A 16,557-nucleotide genomic window follows, 5' to 3' on the forward strand; every position below is an offset into this window, starting at 1 on the left:
TCAAATTTTTTTGCACAAGAGTACTGGCAACTTGGAACCTTCTTCAACTCGTAAAGTGTTGGCCAACTTGATTGTACTACATCCCATTCTCTTCTTATTTTCGCTGTATTCTGCACTTGTCTAATTCTCTTATCTATTTGTTCTTGCGTCAAATTCGCATATCTATTTTTTGGTATTCATTCAATTGTTCGCGCCTATTATTAGATGTCATTGATATTAATGGAACAACATTGTGTGTTTAATTGAAAGTTTGCATTAAATTTTGTATTGCACGAACAATAATATTATTTGTGTGCAATGTCTAACATTTAATTTTTTATTCGACCAACAATAATATTATTTGTATGCTACATCTAACATTAGGGAGACTTAAATTTATAATTCAACAATGTTATCTAAATTGAGATTTTACAAGTCATCATTATCTACCATATAAGAATAACAATTTTATTTCAAAACATAAATATTAAAAACTGCATTCAACAATTTGTTATTAGTAAGCAAAATAAGCTACCATGGAGTGAAAAAATCCAAGTTGGATTATACTTATATTTTTTAGTATATCTTTGTAAATTATTTATTTAATTTATTTGTCTAATGTTTAATGTTTAGATTAGCGAGTCACATTAACTATATATAAATCTTAACTTAACTCTGTAATTTTTGACAATATTTTGTATTTTTTTTTTGTGTTTTCTTCAATTTTTTATTTTTTATTTTTTATTTTTAAGTTCAAAAATATATATCATAACTTAGTCAGTTCAATATTTGTGGGATCCGATCAATTCAAGCCTATTGTTAGATGACATTGATATTAATTGAACAATCTACCTTCAACAATAAAATATTTGTATCATTGTGTGTTTAATTGAAAGCATGCATTAAAATGTTGAGAAGCAGGGATTGTACTTCATTGGTGGATAAGGTTATTGCTATCACCACTAGATGGAATGGTATGCACATTTCTATGTCTCGAAGGGTGGAGTTGAGTAGGGCTGTTATTATTCCTATGGTGCAGTATTGGGTTTCGGTTTATACTCTGCCTGCCTTTGTCATTAATTTGATGGAGAGATGAATGGGAAATTTTATCTGGAGTCATGTTGAAGATAGAAAGAAGTTGCATGGGTTGAGGTGGAAGAAACTGGCTGTTCCTAAAGAGGAATGAGGTCTGGGTTTGAGACGTCTTGTGGACATTGAAAAGGCTTCTAAATGTAGTCTAGCATGGGATTTCTTACTCTTTAAAGACAGAATTTGGGTTGCATGGTATCAACAGGTTTACTTGAAGAAGACTTCCTTTTGGAATGTGATCACAAAAGATTCATATTCTTCTATATGGAAAAACATAGTTGCTGTTAGAGATATTATGAAAGAAAATTGCAGGTTCAGGATTGGCAATGGTCAGAGTATTAAAATGTTTTTGGATCCTTGGTGTGACAGAAAGGTTTTGGGGGAGTTATTTAATCACAGGTTGTTGGGTTAATTAAGCAGAAATAAGAAGATTTATTTGAATGAATTTATTATTAATGGTCTCTGGAATGATGATCTTTTGATGAACACAACTCAGGAGGTAATGCAGGTTTTTCATACTCAAAAGATATATGGGGGTGAGGATTATATCCGATGGAAGAATAATTTCAGTTTTAAGTGAGCTTGGGAGGTATGTAGAGAAAAAATTTAACCAGTTTGCTTGTCTGGGCTGTGTTGGAGTGGGGGGAGACTGAGATGGTCTACTCATGCAGTTTTAGTTCTACAGAAAGCTATTCTTACACATTCTTGGTTGCAAAGGAGAGGGTTTAATCTTGCTTCTACATGTTATTTGTGTTATAGAAATACAGAAACATTAGATCATCTATTCTGTGGTTGTGATTTTACATGGCAAGTTTGGGCATATATTTCTTCTATTTTTGAATGGAATTTACAAAGGCTCAATGATATTCAGAACCTTATGATGGTGTTTATCCAAAAATTCCAAGGGAAGGGCAGTAAAATGGCAAAGATTTTATTTACTGCCGTTTTATATCATATTTGGTTGGAAAGAAATGAAAGACTTCATAATGATAGGTGTAGAGAGCAAAGGGAAATTGTTAAGTGTATTGTTTGGGCTGTTCTTGATGTTATGGGGGTTAGACTTCAAGATATTTTGTAACTATCTCTATGTTTTATTTGTTTGTTGATTCTCATGCTAGGGAGACTTTTGTGTTGTAAGTGAGGGTATGTTCTTACTTTTTCTCTTTGTACAGTATTGTTTATATATATATATATAAAATCCTTCATTTAGGAATATATATATATATATATATATATATATATATATATATATTATTTGTGTGCTATATCTAACATTTAATTTTTTTATTCGACCAACATTAATATTATTTGTATGCCACATCTAACATTAGGGAGACTTAAATTTATATTTTAACTATGTTATCTAAAAATTGAGATTTTACAAGTCACTATCATATATAATATAGAAATAGCAATTTTATATGGAAATATAAATATTAAAAATTGTAGTCAACAATTTGTTATTAGTAAGCAAAATAAGCTAACATGGAGTGAAAAAATCTAAGTTGGATTATGCTTATATTTTTTAGTATGTCTTTATAAATTATTTATTTAATTTATTTGCCTAATATTTAATGTTTAGATTAGAAAGTCAAATTACTTATATATAAATCTTAACTTAACTCTTTAATTTTTTTTTAACAATATATATATATATATATATATATATATATATATATTTTTTTTTTTACAGTTTGAAAATACATATACCTTCAACTTTTGTGGGATCCGTTCAAGAAAATTATTTATAATGGAAACACTTGGACGGATAATGTGAAGGATCATTAAAGGTTAGGATCATTAATTATCCTATTTCTTTGCTCTCGCGTCAAATTCATATATCCATTTTTTGGGTATTAATTCAATTGTTCACGCCCATTTTTATATGTCATTGATATTAACAGAACAATATGCCTTAAAAAATAAAATATTTGTATCATTGTGTGTTTAATTAATTAAAACTATAACTTGAAATCTTTATTCGACCAACCATAATATTATTTACATGTTACATCTAGTATTAGGAGAGTTAAATTCATAATTCAACCACCTTATTTAAATTGAGATTTTACAAAATATCTCATCTAAGAATAACATTTTTGTATTGAAACATAAACATTAAAAACTTAAATCAATAATATGCTCTTAGTAAGTAAAATAAGTTAATTTGGATTAGGCTTATATTTTTAGTATGTCGTTGTAAATTATTTATTTACTCTTTTTTTTCTTCTTTTTTTCTTTTTATTTTTTATTTTTTATTTTTTTTTCTAAAGTATAATGTTTAGATTAGAAGGTCCAGTTTTAACTTAACTCTTACGCCTCGCATCACAACGGTAACAAAATGCAAGTTCAAATGAGACGAGTCGCTAACAGATAGTGAATCAGACGAGTCGCTAACTCTTATCTCTTTGTTCGATTTCTCTCTCTTCTTCTTGGCGAACTTCAAGGACGACAATTAAGGGAATAGCGATCCAAACCCCATAAACAAATAAACCCAGCCCAGTGAAATTACCAAACACGGCTAACAAAACAAACCCTAGTAATTGAACTATTTGCGTACAAATAAAGCCAACAAGAAAGGTACCCAATTGTCAACAAGAAAGCTCCTGAGGATATTTTTGTCTTCTCGCCTAAGAAAACCCCACACACGACCACGCGACCTTCCTCTCTCTCACCTTCACAGTACGCGCCGAGTAACCGACAACGAACCGACTTCTCAGAAATCAACCACGGATCCATCATCTTTTTCAAATTCGGTAAGATTTATTTCAATTTTTAGGTTTTGTTAATGTTCTTCGGTTGGTATTTCAGATGTCTTTTGGGATACTGTTGATTGTGCTTTACATGTTTTGGGGTATTCAACGTCTTGGGCTTTTTTCGAATTTCTTCTCAAATTGCAACGAACTCATTATTTTTGTAACTTTTCTTGGCCAATATTTTTGTTCGATCGTGCTTGTGTTTTTATTTGATAAAGGTGTCTTTGTTGACGAAAATTCTATTGTTTTTGTTCCTGCTTGTGTTTTTAGTTTATGTGGTTTGGTCGCTATGTTGTTTTTCTGTAATGCTTTTTTTTTTTAATTCAAGATTTTAGTTAATTTTTGTATGTTTATCTGCTGTATATCTATTCTCCCTTTATATCTATATCGACTCCCTTCAAATTATTTCTTGGTTTGAGTTATTTGTGGTACTATTATTTGATTATTTGTTTTTTGGGTTTTTTTGTTTTTAATTTTTTGTCACATTGTCTGTATATTTATTATGTCTGTATATAATTAATTACGTAAACATGAAGTCATTATACCTTTCACTTTCATATTGTGGTAGCCCAGCATAAATTAATTTTGACATTATTACAAACGCATAATTACCTCTTTAAAACTTTAGGTGTGATTCATGTAAGTTTAAATGATTGATCAGTATTAGTTTAAATGGTATTGCAGTTTGATTAATTGTTTTGAATGATGAAAATAAAATAGGGGGAAGTGCGAATTTAGAGACTTTTGGGGAGGGGTTCTCGAATCAATAGGATTCAAACTTATTACATGGGACATGTTCTAGGAAAAAGTAAAAACACAAATGGGAATGTAACGAAGAACAAGGGTCTAGAGATTAACTTAATACAGTCTTTTTCGACGTCTCAGGGTCGTGAATCTTGTCTTGCTATTCCGCTCTAACGCCAACTCTCAATATGGATACGCTACTCTTCTTTATTGGTGCAATTGTTGGTTATATAAAAGTATTCTGACTACCACAATTTTCTTGTGAATGACCATGTATCCTTCAAATTCTCTGTCCTTGTATAGAATTCTCAAAGTGCACATGATTGGTTTTTAAAGTAACATTCGAGTAATGTAACATGGCTTTAATCTCTATACACTACTCACTGTGCACAAAATTTCATGGTTATCTTGTATTGAACAACCATATTGTGGTGTTGTAGCTGCATTTGTCACTGCAAAAATTGACATGTTTAGCAGTCAGTGTAACTTTGGAATTTGGGCATAATATGAGCTCCTTCTAGTAGATATGTCATATGATGCTGTAGCCTCGCCTGTTAAGTAATTATTCAGCCTTTGATCTTGGTTTTCAGAATGAATAAACTTGTATAAACAAGAAGATGGACATAAAAGCATACCATTCGGTGAAGTTCAGTGGCCAGATACCAAACAGATATATCAAGGAAAACATAGTTCGGCGGGAAATATGTGATGCCTGGCAAGTACCTTGCTTTCCAGCTTCCTCATATTCACCCATAAGGAGGACCATCAATGCTTGTGAACCAAATAATGGTCTTAAAAGGTCTTTGTCTGATGGAGATCTTAGTGACACCAACTCTGTCATTACAGAAGATTTTCTGCCTCCTTCAAAATATCTGAAGACGGAAGATTCCTTTGAAAGTGGAGTTTATCATGCAGTTGATCCTGCAAAGAAGTCAGAGGAACCAAATATACCCATTGTGCCCTTTGCTGATTTTTTCACCGCAGAGCAAATAAAGGAGCATATCTCCAGTCTTAGGCAGTGGAATAATCAGGTTTGTAGATCAATTTTGAATTGCTGTTATTGGGTTATTTACTTTCACTTTATGACTTCTGATTATATACTCATCAAAATGGGTTGTTGACATAAAAAGATTATAGATGTTATATACTCTTTAGTTTAAGTTGTTAGGGAGAGTGTAACTTAAGTATTTGTATACTTTGAAATTTATTTAGCTTGAGATGAAGTTATAGCACTTTCATAAGTTTGCTTCATTCTGCATTGGAAACAAAATAGATTATTTTGGTTCATTGGCCAATCAGCCATCTTAGTTTTATTGGGGGACTTCGTGTTCTTCAACGTGAAGTTCCTATATCAGGGTTTTTTTTTTTCATCATGCAAATGAAATTAGAAAGTGTGGATATTTGACTGAAAACTTATTTAAATTGCTCCTGTTAACTGAAGTGAAATTTTCTTAAAACTTTGACTTATTTGATCGATTTCTTGCAAAATAGGCTTACGTATTGGAGTGTATACTGCAGAGATTTTTTATACAACCAACAATTTTGTGCCATTAATGCTCTCTCTCTCTCTTATATATATAGAGAGAGATATATCTTTTGTTCTAACGATGCATGTAATATTGACTTGCCTAAACATGATCTGATGTAAATGACTATTATTGCGATGCATTCCATTTGAAACAGAGTATCATGAAGGAAGCATCAGAAAATACAATCGCACATTCTGTTGGTGAAGGCTCGTGCCAGTTGTGTGCCATGGGAAAACTTGTGTTCGCTCCGGCACCCAAGTATTGCTCAACTTGCGGAACTCGTATAAAACCCAGTTTGTTTTATTATCACGGGCTGGATGAAAAGGGTGCACATCATTGCATTTGTCCCTCATGCTTTAGGGCGTCTCGTGGTGCTACCATCTCATTCCAAGGGGTTTCCATTTCCAAAGCAAATCTGTACAAGGCTTGTAATAATGAGAAAAATGAAGAATCGGTAAGCTCGTCATTTTGTCCTCAGATAAATCTATTCTATAAATTGTAAAAATTTCAGTTTTCTGACTCTTATCCTACTGCAGTGGGTTCAATGTAATAAATGTGAACAATGGCAACACCAGATATGTGGTCTCTACAATAAGAAACAAGATTCGGAAGGAAAAGCAGAGTACATTTGTCTAAAATGCTGTTTAGAAGAAATAGAAATTGGACAGCAGAAGCCTTTATCAAAGACTGCAGCATTTGGAGCAAAAAATCTGCGAAAGACTAGGCTTGGTGATCACATTGAACAAAGGCTCTTTAGGCGTCTCAAGCAAGAGAGAGAAGAGAGGGCAAAGGCTTTAGGAAAGAACTTTGATGAGGTAAGAAGCAAACACTGTTTAATGAGTTGAAATTTTAAATGGCTTTAATCATCAAAACATATTTAATTAAAATTATATATTTAGACAAAAGAAAATTAATAATAATCCAGTTGGTGATGAATATATATTACTCAAATACTGCTGATTGATGCATAAAACTCTAGACTGAAGGATATAAAACATAAATTGTTGAAGTAGGGTCAGATTACACCTGGTCTAAAACAATTTCGTTTTACATCATATTTGTCCAAGCGCACCATTGGATCGCATACTCTTCCCATGCTTGCCATGCATAACCATTTGGCTGGTTGGAGTCTCAGAGTTTTTACATTTAGAAAAATTTCAAATAGTGTTTATTTATTTTAGTTAAGAATGAGATGGCTAAAGAAATGAGATCACATGTTATTCATGATGGAGGCACCCAATTTAATGATAGGCCTGGACAAATTACGAATCCTGCATAAAGTTGAGTGGAGTAAAAATTGTTATATTCTTCTACAGGTGGAACTTGATCATGCCTTCTGTAACTAATATTACATGGGATTCAACACATTTGACAATCACCATATAATATGCATTTTTATGTCAAGCAATACACTTATATTTAAAGGTACTTATTTCTGTAATTGCATGCTACTTATCCACTTTCTTGGGTTCTTTGTATTCAACATTTTTGGTCTTTTATTGTATATGAGTAGCTCATACCATGTATGCTGCTTCTTTTCTCTTCCTTTTTGGTCTTAATAAGAGAATATTGAAATCTACTTCAGCTGCTTGATATTTCATGTATAATTTTTGACCTGTTATTAGGTACCTGAAGCAGCTGATCTCGTTGTCAGAGTGGTGTTATCTGTCAAAAAACAATTGAAAGTGAAACAGCAATTTTTAGATATCTTCCAAGACGAGAAGTATCCTGCAGAATTCCCATACAGATCAAAGGTGAGACAAATTAAAGTGATCCATAAATTTTTTTCGCTTTACATAATCTTTATTAGGGCAACTTACTGAAGATCATTTGAGATTCTGAAAGTACCAAGAAGCTCTCTTTAGGTTGATTAATACCATTGATTTGTCTTAAATACCTGAAATAATAATAAACTCCTTTGAGGTTTTGGATTGACTTCTTGTATTCACCGCTGACCACTCCCTGTTATTAATGTTCAGTTGATTATTTTCTTGTTCTTTTCACTCTTTCAATGGACTTCACTATTATAAGGGCCAATACAATCAGTTTTTCATCATTTGAAAATTAAAAGGATGGAAGTGAGTGTGTGTTGATGTATAGCGACATGGGAGGTCATGTTATTTCAAATGCTCTAAGAAAAGTCTGTTATTTTCCTGATATATTCTTTTTTTGTGGCTTTACCCATGTTTTGGCACAGCTGTTAACTATTTTTGTGGTTTTCCCAATCAGGTGATTCTTTTGTTTCAGAAAATTCAAGGTGTAGATGTATGCCTTTTCGTAATGTATGTTCAAGAGTTTGGTTCAGAATGCTGTCCACCAAATCAACGTTGTGTTTATATATCGTATCTTGATTCTGTCAAGTACTTCATACCAGAGATATATACTGTTAGTGGAGATGCTCTTCGTACCTTCGTTTACTGTGAAATTTTGGTAAATACCTTTTTTTTTTCATATATTGGATTAAAGAGCTTCTAAAGTTTCTATTTTTTGATAGGATTATTTAAAATTTCTAATTTACACATGTAAATAACAAGATTTGCTTCTTCTTTTTTTTTCTGTATCATTATCAGATGGGATACCTAGAGTATTGCAAGAAACGAGGATTTTCAACCTGCTATATATGGGCCTGCCCACCTTTAAAAGGAGAAGATTATATTTTATATTGCCATCCAGAGACACAGAGAACACCAAAACCTGATAAGCTGCGGCGGTGGTAATTCCATTCTCTCTCTCTCTCTTTCTCTGTGCGTGTGTGTTTGTCTGTCTGTACTGTCTGTGTTTGTGACTCACATTGACATATATATGATTGCATGAGTGCAATTAAGATATATGAAAACTGGTAGCCTTTTGGGTGAGGTGGCTGTTTCCATATGTGGTCATCACACACCAAAGCATTGCCTGAATCGTGAATAGTCCATTACTTATGTTGATCTAGGTAGTTTGTGCTCAGATTCCATGTCTGCAGCTTTTGCCCGTGTGCATGTCTTGACTGGAAGATGTTCCACTTGCAGGTACAAGTCAATGCTAAAAAAAGCAGCCAATGAGAACATTGTGGTGGATACCAGTAATTTATATGATGAATTCTTTATTTCTACTGGACAAAGCCGAACCAAGATAACTGCAGCTCGTTTACCATATTTTGATGGTCACTATTGGTCAACTGCTGCTGAAAATGTGATTAGAAGAAATATTGAGGAAGAAAGTGGAGGAGATTTACAAAGGAAGGTGAAAAAACTAACGACAAAGAGAAATTTAAAAGCCATGGGGCATACCTCCAATCCTTCTGGTGATGCAGTGAAAGATATTCTACTGATGCATAAAGTAAATTTCTGCTTGACATTTTCCTTCTTTATTCATATAATGTTTACAGATGTCACTGATTTTTGTTATTTAGGGCTCTGGTTGATTCTTACTTGTGCTATAGGATGACATACTGTGCTAGGCTTTTAGAATATATCTTTAGAACTTCTTTGGCTAGATAATGGCAACCAAATTTTAACACCAGTGATTACTTAATTTGGCCATTCAAGTGCCCCAAAGGTGTCAAATCCAGGCTCATAAAGTGGCTATGCAGTGGCCAAAAAGTTTGGAACAACTCTGGGTTGGATTAAATAAAGCTTACCAAGGTCTTAGGCATGGCCCGAATGGGTTCCCCCTAATGTAATCTAGAAACCACCTTAGTGGCTTAAAAAATAACCCATGCCCTCGAGAAAAAAATATGAAACTGAAATAAGTTAGTTTGCCGTGTCACAGGTAAAGTTTCTCCAAAAAAAAAAAAAGAAGACTTTTCTCCCTATTATACATTGTGAGCAAATAGAAGGAAAATTTTCCATTAAATACAAGAGGCTTTCTCTCTGCATGGGAGACTGGATCTTCAACAATGTCGAATTAAAGCAAAGACCAATTAAATAGCCAGGATTAGCTGAAACTGCTTATCAAATAAGATTATTTATTTATTTCTATATTTGATGGTTGGACTGCTTGCTGATAGATGATGTATTGTGAGATTCTAAATAGGGATTAGAGTTCCTATAAGCAGAAACTTCCCTCATAATAGACCACATAACTAATGAATTCTTTGCTTTCACAAAAAATTAGAATGTTACCTGTATAAATTAGCATAGGTTTATTTATTTATCTTTTCATGTGTTTGATTTTTCTCCCTCTACAACATGTAAAGGATAACATGCCTCCTTCAAATGACATAGCAAGCTCCACAAGAGCTTAATTAAAATATTGTTTTATGTCCTTTGTTCAAAGGTTACCACCAGGCTAACAGGTCAGGTGGTATCTAAATTGGACTCCAACCTACGTGTCAAAGGTTCAAGTTTCTGTGTTGTCTTGAAAGAAAGAAGGTAACTGAAGACATGATGTCATGCCCATTCTTGTAGTCACTTGGTTATGACTTCTTCCTTGGACCTAATACAGGCAAGGGATCCGGTGGATGCCTAATGGACCCGTTGATTTACTACAGTTAAAAAAAACTTTACCTAATACTGATGGTCCATCTAGCATCTTCAGTTTCATGTATTTGGTATAGCTTAATTTGAAAATTTTGTTCAAGTAAATTTGGACTATGCTAGCATTTGTCAAAAAATTCTAAATCATCAAAGAATGATGGTAAACTGAAAACTCTCCCTTGTCTTGCGTGGTACCCTATGATATGTGAAACTTCAAAATTTGTACTAGTACTTGTGGGCCACAACTTGATAAGATATGGGATATGTATTTGATGCATCTAGAAACACATCATTTTGCATTATATCAAAAGCTATTGCTTTTCTTTTTATTTGATGAGATTTTAACCGTTTGTTATTGCTGTTGTTCTTTTTCCCTTGATAGCTGGGGCAAACCATCTTACCCTTGAAGGAAGACTTTATAATGGTCTACTTGCAATACACTTGCACATGCTGCCGTGAAGTGATACTAACTGGAAGCAGATGGATTTGCAATCAATGCAAAAAACTTCAGCTATGTGAAAGGTAATTACCGTGGTAAAGTCATGTTTTATTCTTCTTCTTTTTTTCCCCTTTTGTTTTTCATCCTTACTAGGGATATACATATTTCACTTGCTATGGTGTATGCCCTTATAATCTGGTTATTGTTAAATACTTAAATGCCTGTTATCAGTTTGTTTTCCCTCCCGCCATCTCTTGTATTTTTTATTTTTATTTTTCCCCAGTAAGTTCATCCTTTCTTTTTTCTTCTCAACTCTTGCATTTATAGTTGAGCCAAATTTCAATGGCTTTGACCCGTTTTTTAATATGACGTGCTTCAGGTAGGTATAGGAAGGGTTGAATATGTAGGTATAGGAAAGGTTGATTATGAAACGTGACTTAGGTCAGCTAAATGAATCCTACTTTTCCATTCCCGCTCTAATGCCATTACCTCAATCGAACTATTTATTGACTTCATGAAGTGTATTACAGTAGTCATCTTATAATACTTTATTTTTTATTCATCTCACATTCTCACCCTTTCATATATGCTTCAGATGCCATGATTTTGAGAAAAATGTCAATGACAATGTGTTACAGTAGTCATCTTATAATATTTTTTTCTTTATTCATCCTTTCATATATGCTGCAGATGCTATGCTGTCAAGCAAAATGTCAATGAGGATGGAACGCACACTTCCCAGAGCGGGAGAAGACACTTGCTCTCTCAGGTGAATCCCGAATGCCAAAATTTCCAATCACCACCAATTGTCTTTATAAGAAGCAGGAATAATTTCTTTAGCACATGCTTTAATTTATAATAACTTTCAGTACCTGTTCCTGTTTAAATTTTCTTCCTTATGTATATTGTTTCTTATACTTTTCAGGTGGCGGTGGATGATGTGTCTGCTGATACTGAGGACAATGACTTGTCTTTCGATAATGATTTCTTTGAGATTAGGCATACATTCTTAAACTTCTGTCAGGAGAACAATTATCAGTTTGATACACTTCGTCATGCCAAGTATTCTTCACTGATGATCCTGTATCATCTCCGAAATCTGATTGCACCAAGTTCTGGGAACTGCAGCATTTGCCATAAGGATATTATGGTAAACCAGGGCTGGCATTGTGAGACATGTCCAGAGTTTGATATTTGTGCTGCATGCTATCAAAAAAAAAATGGTGATTGTCGTGTTCATCATAAGTTAACTAGGCGTTCTGCTGCTGCTAATTATGAGTCAAACAGTAACCAGGCTCAGCCTCAGCAAGTAAAGGTATGGAGAAAATCTCTTATAAGCTTAATTATAATATTTAGATCCCACATGTCCAATATCTGATTCTTTTCACATTCAAACCGAGAGACATGGGTCATTATTTCTAAATTAAATATTAAAGCAATAAAGTGTTTAAGAGGCAAATTGGGTGTTCAACTTTTAGATGCAATTTTATTTGCCAGCGATATTTAACCAATTATAGAGGAATATCTATTCCTTGATCTCAACACTCAACCAATACGGCAAGGACGTAGTCGTCCTTTTGGTTGACCAAGAAATGGAACTAGCTTGGAAACATTTTCAAAACACAATAATTGTTGCAAAATTAAATTCGAAATGCTTGGAATATAAAGTAAAATTATATGGGTTATATAAGTGAAATAATTTAAATAAGGCCTGCTCGTCCATCTAAATGAGAGGAAAGTAGGAAACAAGGGTGGAATTGATTAGTAAATGCAAAAATATAAATAAATCATCAAATAATATAAACAGTACTTTACTGGTGAAAAATGAGCATAAATGATTTTAAAACTAATTTTGGCATGTAATAGTGAATCATTATAATCACATATGACACTACCTTTTTGTTGGCTGTTGAGATAGTGTTGGCATGGGGGAATTTTTTTAACTGTTTCATTATTTCCATCATTCTTTTGTATGTTTCCAATTAGGCAAATTTTAATAAGAAACATGTCAATTTTGGATTTCCACTCGGGTTTCTCTTCATACGTTAGGCTGTTTCTGTAGAAACAAAGTAAAATTTGATCCTTTCTTAGTTTAATGTAATATGTTGTTTATTGATGTTTGCAATTGGCTTGTTAAGAATTTTTATAAGCATTTCTTGGCCAATATTTGCTCACACCCTGCCTGATGAGTATCATTGTGCGTATTTTGAACTTTAATGTAATTTGGTGGTGCAGTTGAGTAAATTAGTGGATGCTCTACCACATGCCATTCAATGCCGTGCAACCCAAAGCAATCCATGTTCCTACCCGATGTGCCTTCAAATCAAAAGATTCTTTATTCATGCACTTCAATGCAGTCTTTCTTTGGATGGTGGGCATTGTAAACTATGCGATTCAACCAGCATGATACTGAAGTCCCACTCAAAAATTTGTAATGATTCAGATTGCATAATATGCAGGTGCGTTACACTGACAGCTCCTTATTTCTTGATTTCAATTTTTAATTTCTAATGGAATTAGTATTAATAATGCCTGCCGAAATCCTAACATGCATTGTGTATTTTGAACATGCAGGGCTGCGAAGAGTAGGTTAGAAAAGGCTTAATTTCAGTCTAGAACTCGGTGAAGGGCTGCTGCTACGGGTTAGGAAGCACCAGAGGTTGCTGGAAACAGTTGATTGTCCGAGTGTATAGTAATAGATGGATCATCAACGACAGCACCCGAGGTTGCTGGAAACAGTTGATTGTCCGAGTGTAAAGTTATAGATGGATCATCAACAACAGCAGCCACTTATACTGATCAATACCATTCAAAGTAGTAGTATTTGAATATACTGACTTGTTACTTTTGATGGTTGTATAGATTACTTCACTGCACTGTGCAGTGAGTTCATTCAAACTGAGTCATTTGTAACTCCAGAATAGTTATCATGTGAATAAAAGGATGCTATTCATGAATAAAAATATCCGCTGATCGATTTTTACCTTCAAGGCATGAAATCTGTGTGTATGTGTGTGTGTGTGTGTTTTTCTTCTGCTCCCTCTACTGATAATTTGATTGTGCCTTAACCAATTAAGCTTTTAGAGAAATTCAATCCCTTGGTTGGGATTGGCGACGCCCATAAGACCTAATGGTTCTGAACTGGTAGCTTTGGTATTGTGGCCTAATGGAACATTTGGTTTGTATACTGCCAGCTTATAGTTTGTTTTTTAACAAGCCTATTATTGGCTGCAGATGTAATATTTTTCAAACAGTTGAGTCTGATTTGATTTTGGGTCTGGAATTGTTTTCAATGCAGGTGAAAGGCACTTGTAATCAATGTATTAATTTCTGAGTGAGTTTGGTTGAATAAAGCTTTTCTTGTCGCACACAGTGAAATGATTGAGTTCAGTGTAAATAGGGAAATTTTATTCTTTTTGACTCTTTTCTAGTTTATTGTATTTTTTCTACATTTATTTATTTATTTATTTATTATTTTAGTTCCATAATTTTTGTTAGTTAAGATTTTATTTGAGTGTTAAAATCTCATGTAAATACGTATTGCTTGTTCTTGATTGAATATTGATTTGATGTTCTAAGCATGATTTATTTCGGTTAGGGTTTTTATGTCTTGGACAGTCTCTAGTGCATAGCTTGGTTATAATATGTTTTTATTTTTCTTCTTTGTTTTTACTTTTGACTTCATCAATTTTAATTTGTTTTTTAAAATTAAAATTGAGATAGAAGTCAGTTCTATCCTTTTTTCATTTCCTTTCATACTTTTAACTTGGTATTCACAATGCAATTCGGAAATAGAATTGTAACTAGTTTTCCTTAGCTTCCACAATTTTAGTTCTCCATGAATCTGAGTCATTTTAGAAAGAAAATTCAGTGCACTGAAAAAATAAAATTCTGCTGCCACAATTAATCAGATTTTAGCATACAGATGATCCTCTTGCAGTTGGCTTTTCAAATTTGCATAGTTATCCAAAAGAGTATTTACCAAAAAAAAAGCACTCATTATTGAATGAGATCCGCTTTCTGTTAAATTTTTGAGTCTAGAAAATGTTTCTTGGTCTCAAACTAATTTTTTTTCTTCAGTAAATTCGTTTTCAATAAACTGGTTTTGTAGAAGAAAATTTGGGCAGAATCATTACTCAAATTTTGAACTTTAGAAAGACATAAACAAGCTAGTTAATGGAGTTTTAGTTTTTAAGTGCAATGAGCTACCAAGCTACATGTATCCTAAATCCTAAATAACTAAAATTAACAGCCTAGTTGCTATTAGGCAGAGGGGCTATTGACGATCCAAATTGGGATTCTCACGCTCCGCAACCCTTTTATATTATGAATTGACCTAATTGCCTTTTTCACTAACCCAACACCCACATTCTTTTATTCAACTTTCATATTTGAATTGTGGCTGCAAGTTGTGGTCTTTCTAGTCCTTTCATTTCCTTTGTAGGACTCATTAATAAACGACAGCTATTTGCATGCCTAAATTGACAATTTTTACATCACAATATGATTTGAACGGTGAATTTCTTTTCTTGATGCGCATTTTTGTACAATTTAAATTAAATTCAGAATTCAAATTTTTTTGGGGCATAAAACTAGAATTCTGAATTTACCTTCTTTCTTTTTTTTTTTTTTTTTTTTTTTTTTTTTGATAAGTAAAGACCGTAAAAACAGCGTTCAAAAGGGTGAACGCAACCCCCAAAAGCTACAAGGCCAAATATGACATCTAAACCCTCAAAGACTCCAAAAAATCTATAAGCTCCTCCAAGAATTTACAATTTCTCCCAAAAACAAAACAGGGTATTAATAATAGAAAACTTCAACGTCCCAATAGGATTCTCCTTTTTCAATTGTTGTTGTTTTTTTTTTTTTTTTTTTTTTTTTTTTTTTTTTTTTTGTAATGTTTGGCTGAAGCTTGTTGACTACAAATTCTTTCAATAAATTAAAGGCATCAACACTACTATGGTTTTTCAAAGAACAATATTTCTTATGTGGATTTTTTTTTATAAAAGAAAATAATAAAAAAAAGAAACTCATGAAAATCTAAACCACAATATAGTAAAGCTTTTATCCTCTCCTCGGAAGGAACACTTTTTCAAGTTTGTACCTCTTCTGTTTGTCCCTCAAATAATTTTTTTATCCCAACAAAGTTGCGTGCAAATAATTGGGAAAGGATTGTGCAGGTTGAGAGATCCTTCCCTTCTGTCTCATAATTAGTGTTTTCTTTGGGGACTCCAAATTCTTAAAGAGACATGGAAATAGTGTCTCCATTTTTTAAATTCTAGAACTAGCTCCCCATTAACTCACATTATTAAATTAGGAAAATTTTCAATTTTTTTAAAAATAATAATTAAGAAACACAACTTTTTTACATAGACGTTCCCAAAATTGGAAAATGGGCACTTTTTGAGGATGGATGGATGGATAAAGTATGACTTAATGAGAAAGCAACCTAACAGTCTCAGCCAAACTAAATATTGCATCATTGTAAAACAAAAATCCAATTGATATTCTTAAAATTCTTTTGATTGTTTAATATTCTCAATTAGTCTAGTAAATGTTAG

General features: G+C 32.9%; 1 protein-coding gene across 3 annotated transcripts; it reads left to right on the top strand.

The window, feature by feature from the left end:
• Positions 1–3,278: 3,278 nt before the first annotated feature.
• On the top strand, positions 3,279–13,986 carry LOC132284991 (histone acetyltransferase HAC1-like). Of its 3 annotated transcripts, none has more exons than XM_059787141.1 (13): positions 3,279–3,824; positions 5,159–5,599; positions 6,252–6,551; positions 6,634–6,912; positions 7,723–7,851; positions 8,327–8,527; positions 8,668–8,810; positions 9,109–9,418; positions 10,940–11,079; positions 11,687–11,765; positions 11,922–12,311; positions 13,232–13,455; positions 13,571–13,986. In XM_059787141.1, the coding sequence occupies exons 2-13, from the start codon at positions 5,186–5,188 to the stop codon at positions 13,599–13,601; spliced, it is 2,640 nt and encodes an 879-aa protein (XP_059643124.1). In that variant the 5' UTR covers positions 3,279–3,824; positions 5,159–5,185; the 3' UTR covers positions 13,602–13,986. The 3 variants fall into 3 exon arrangements, with proteins under 3 accessions (XP_059643124.1, XP_059643127.1, XP_059643125.1); XM_059787142.1 differs by lacking the exon at positions 3,279–3,824 and adding an exon at positions 3,859–3,922; XM_059787144.1 differs by lacking the exons at positions 3,279–3,824; positions 5,159–5,599 and adding an exon at positions 3,833–3,984.
• Positions 13,987–16,557: the final 2,571 nt, after the last annotated feature.

This window comes from Cornus florida, unplaced genomic scaffold (assembly GCF_030987335.1).
Source record: "Cornus florida cultivar Cherokee Brave unplaced genomic scaffold, ASM3098733v1 CherokeeBrave_3.0.0_Hap2_Chr11, whole genome shotgun sequence".
NCBI classification, from domain to species: Eukaryota; Viridiplantae; Streptophyta; class Magnoliopsida; order Cornales; family Cornaceae; genus Cornus; species Cornus florida.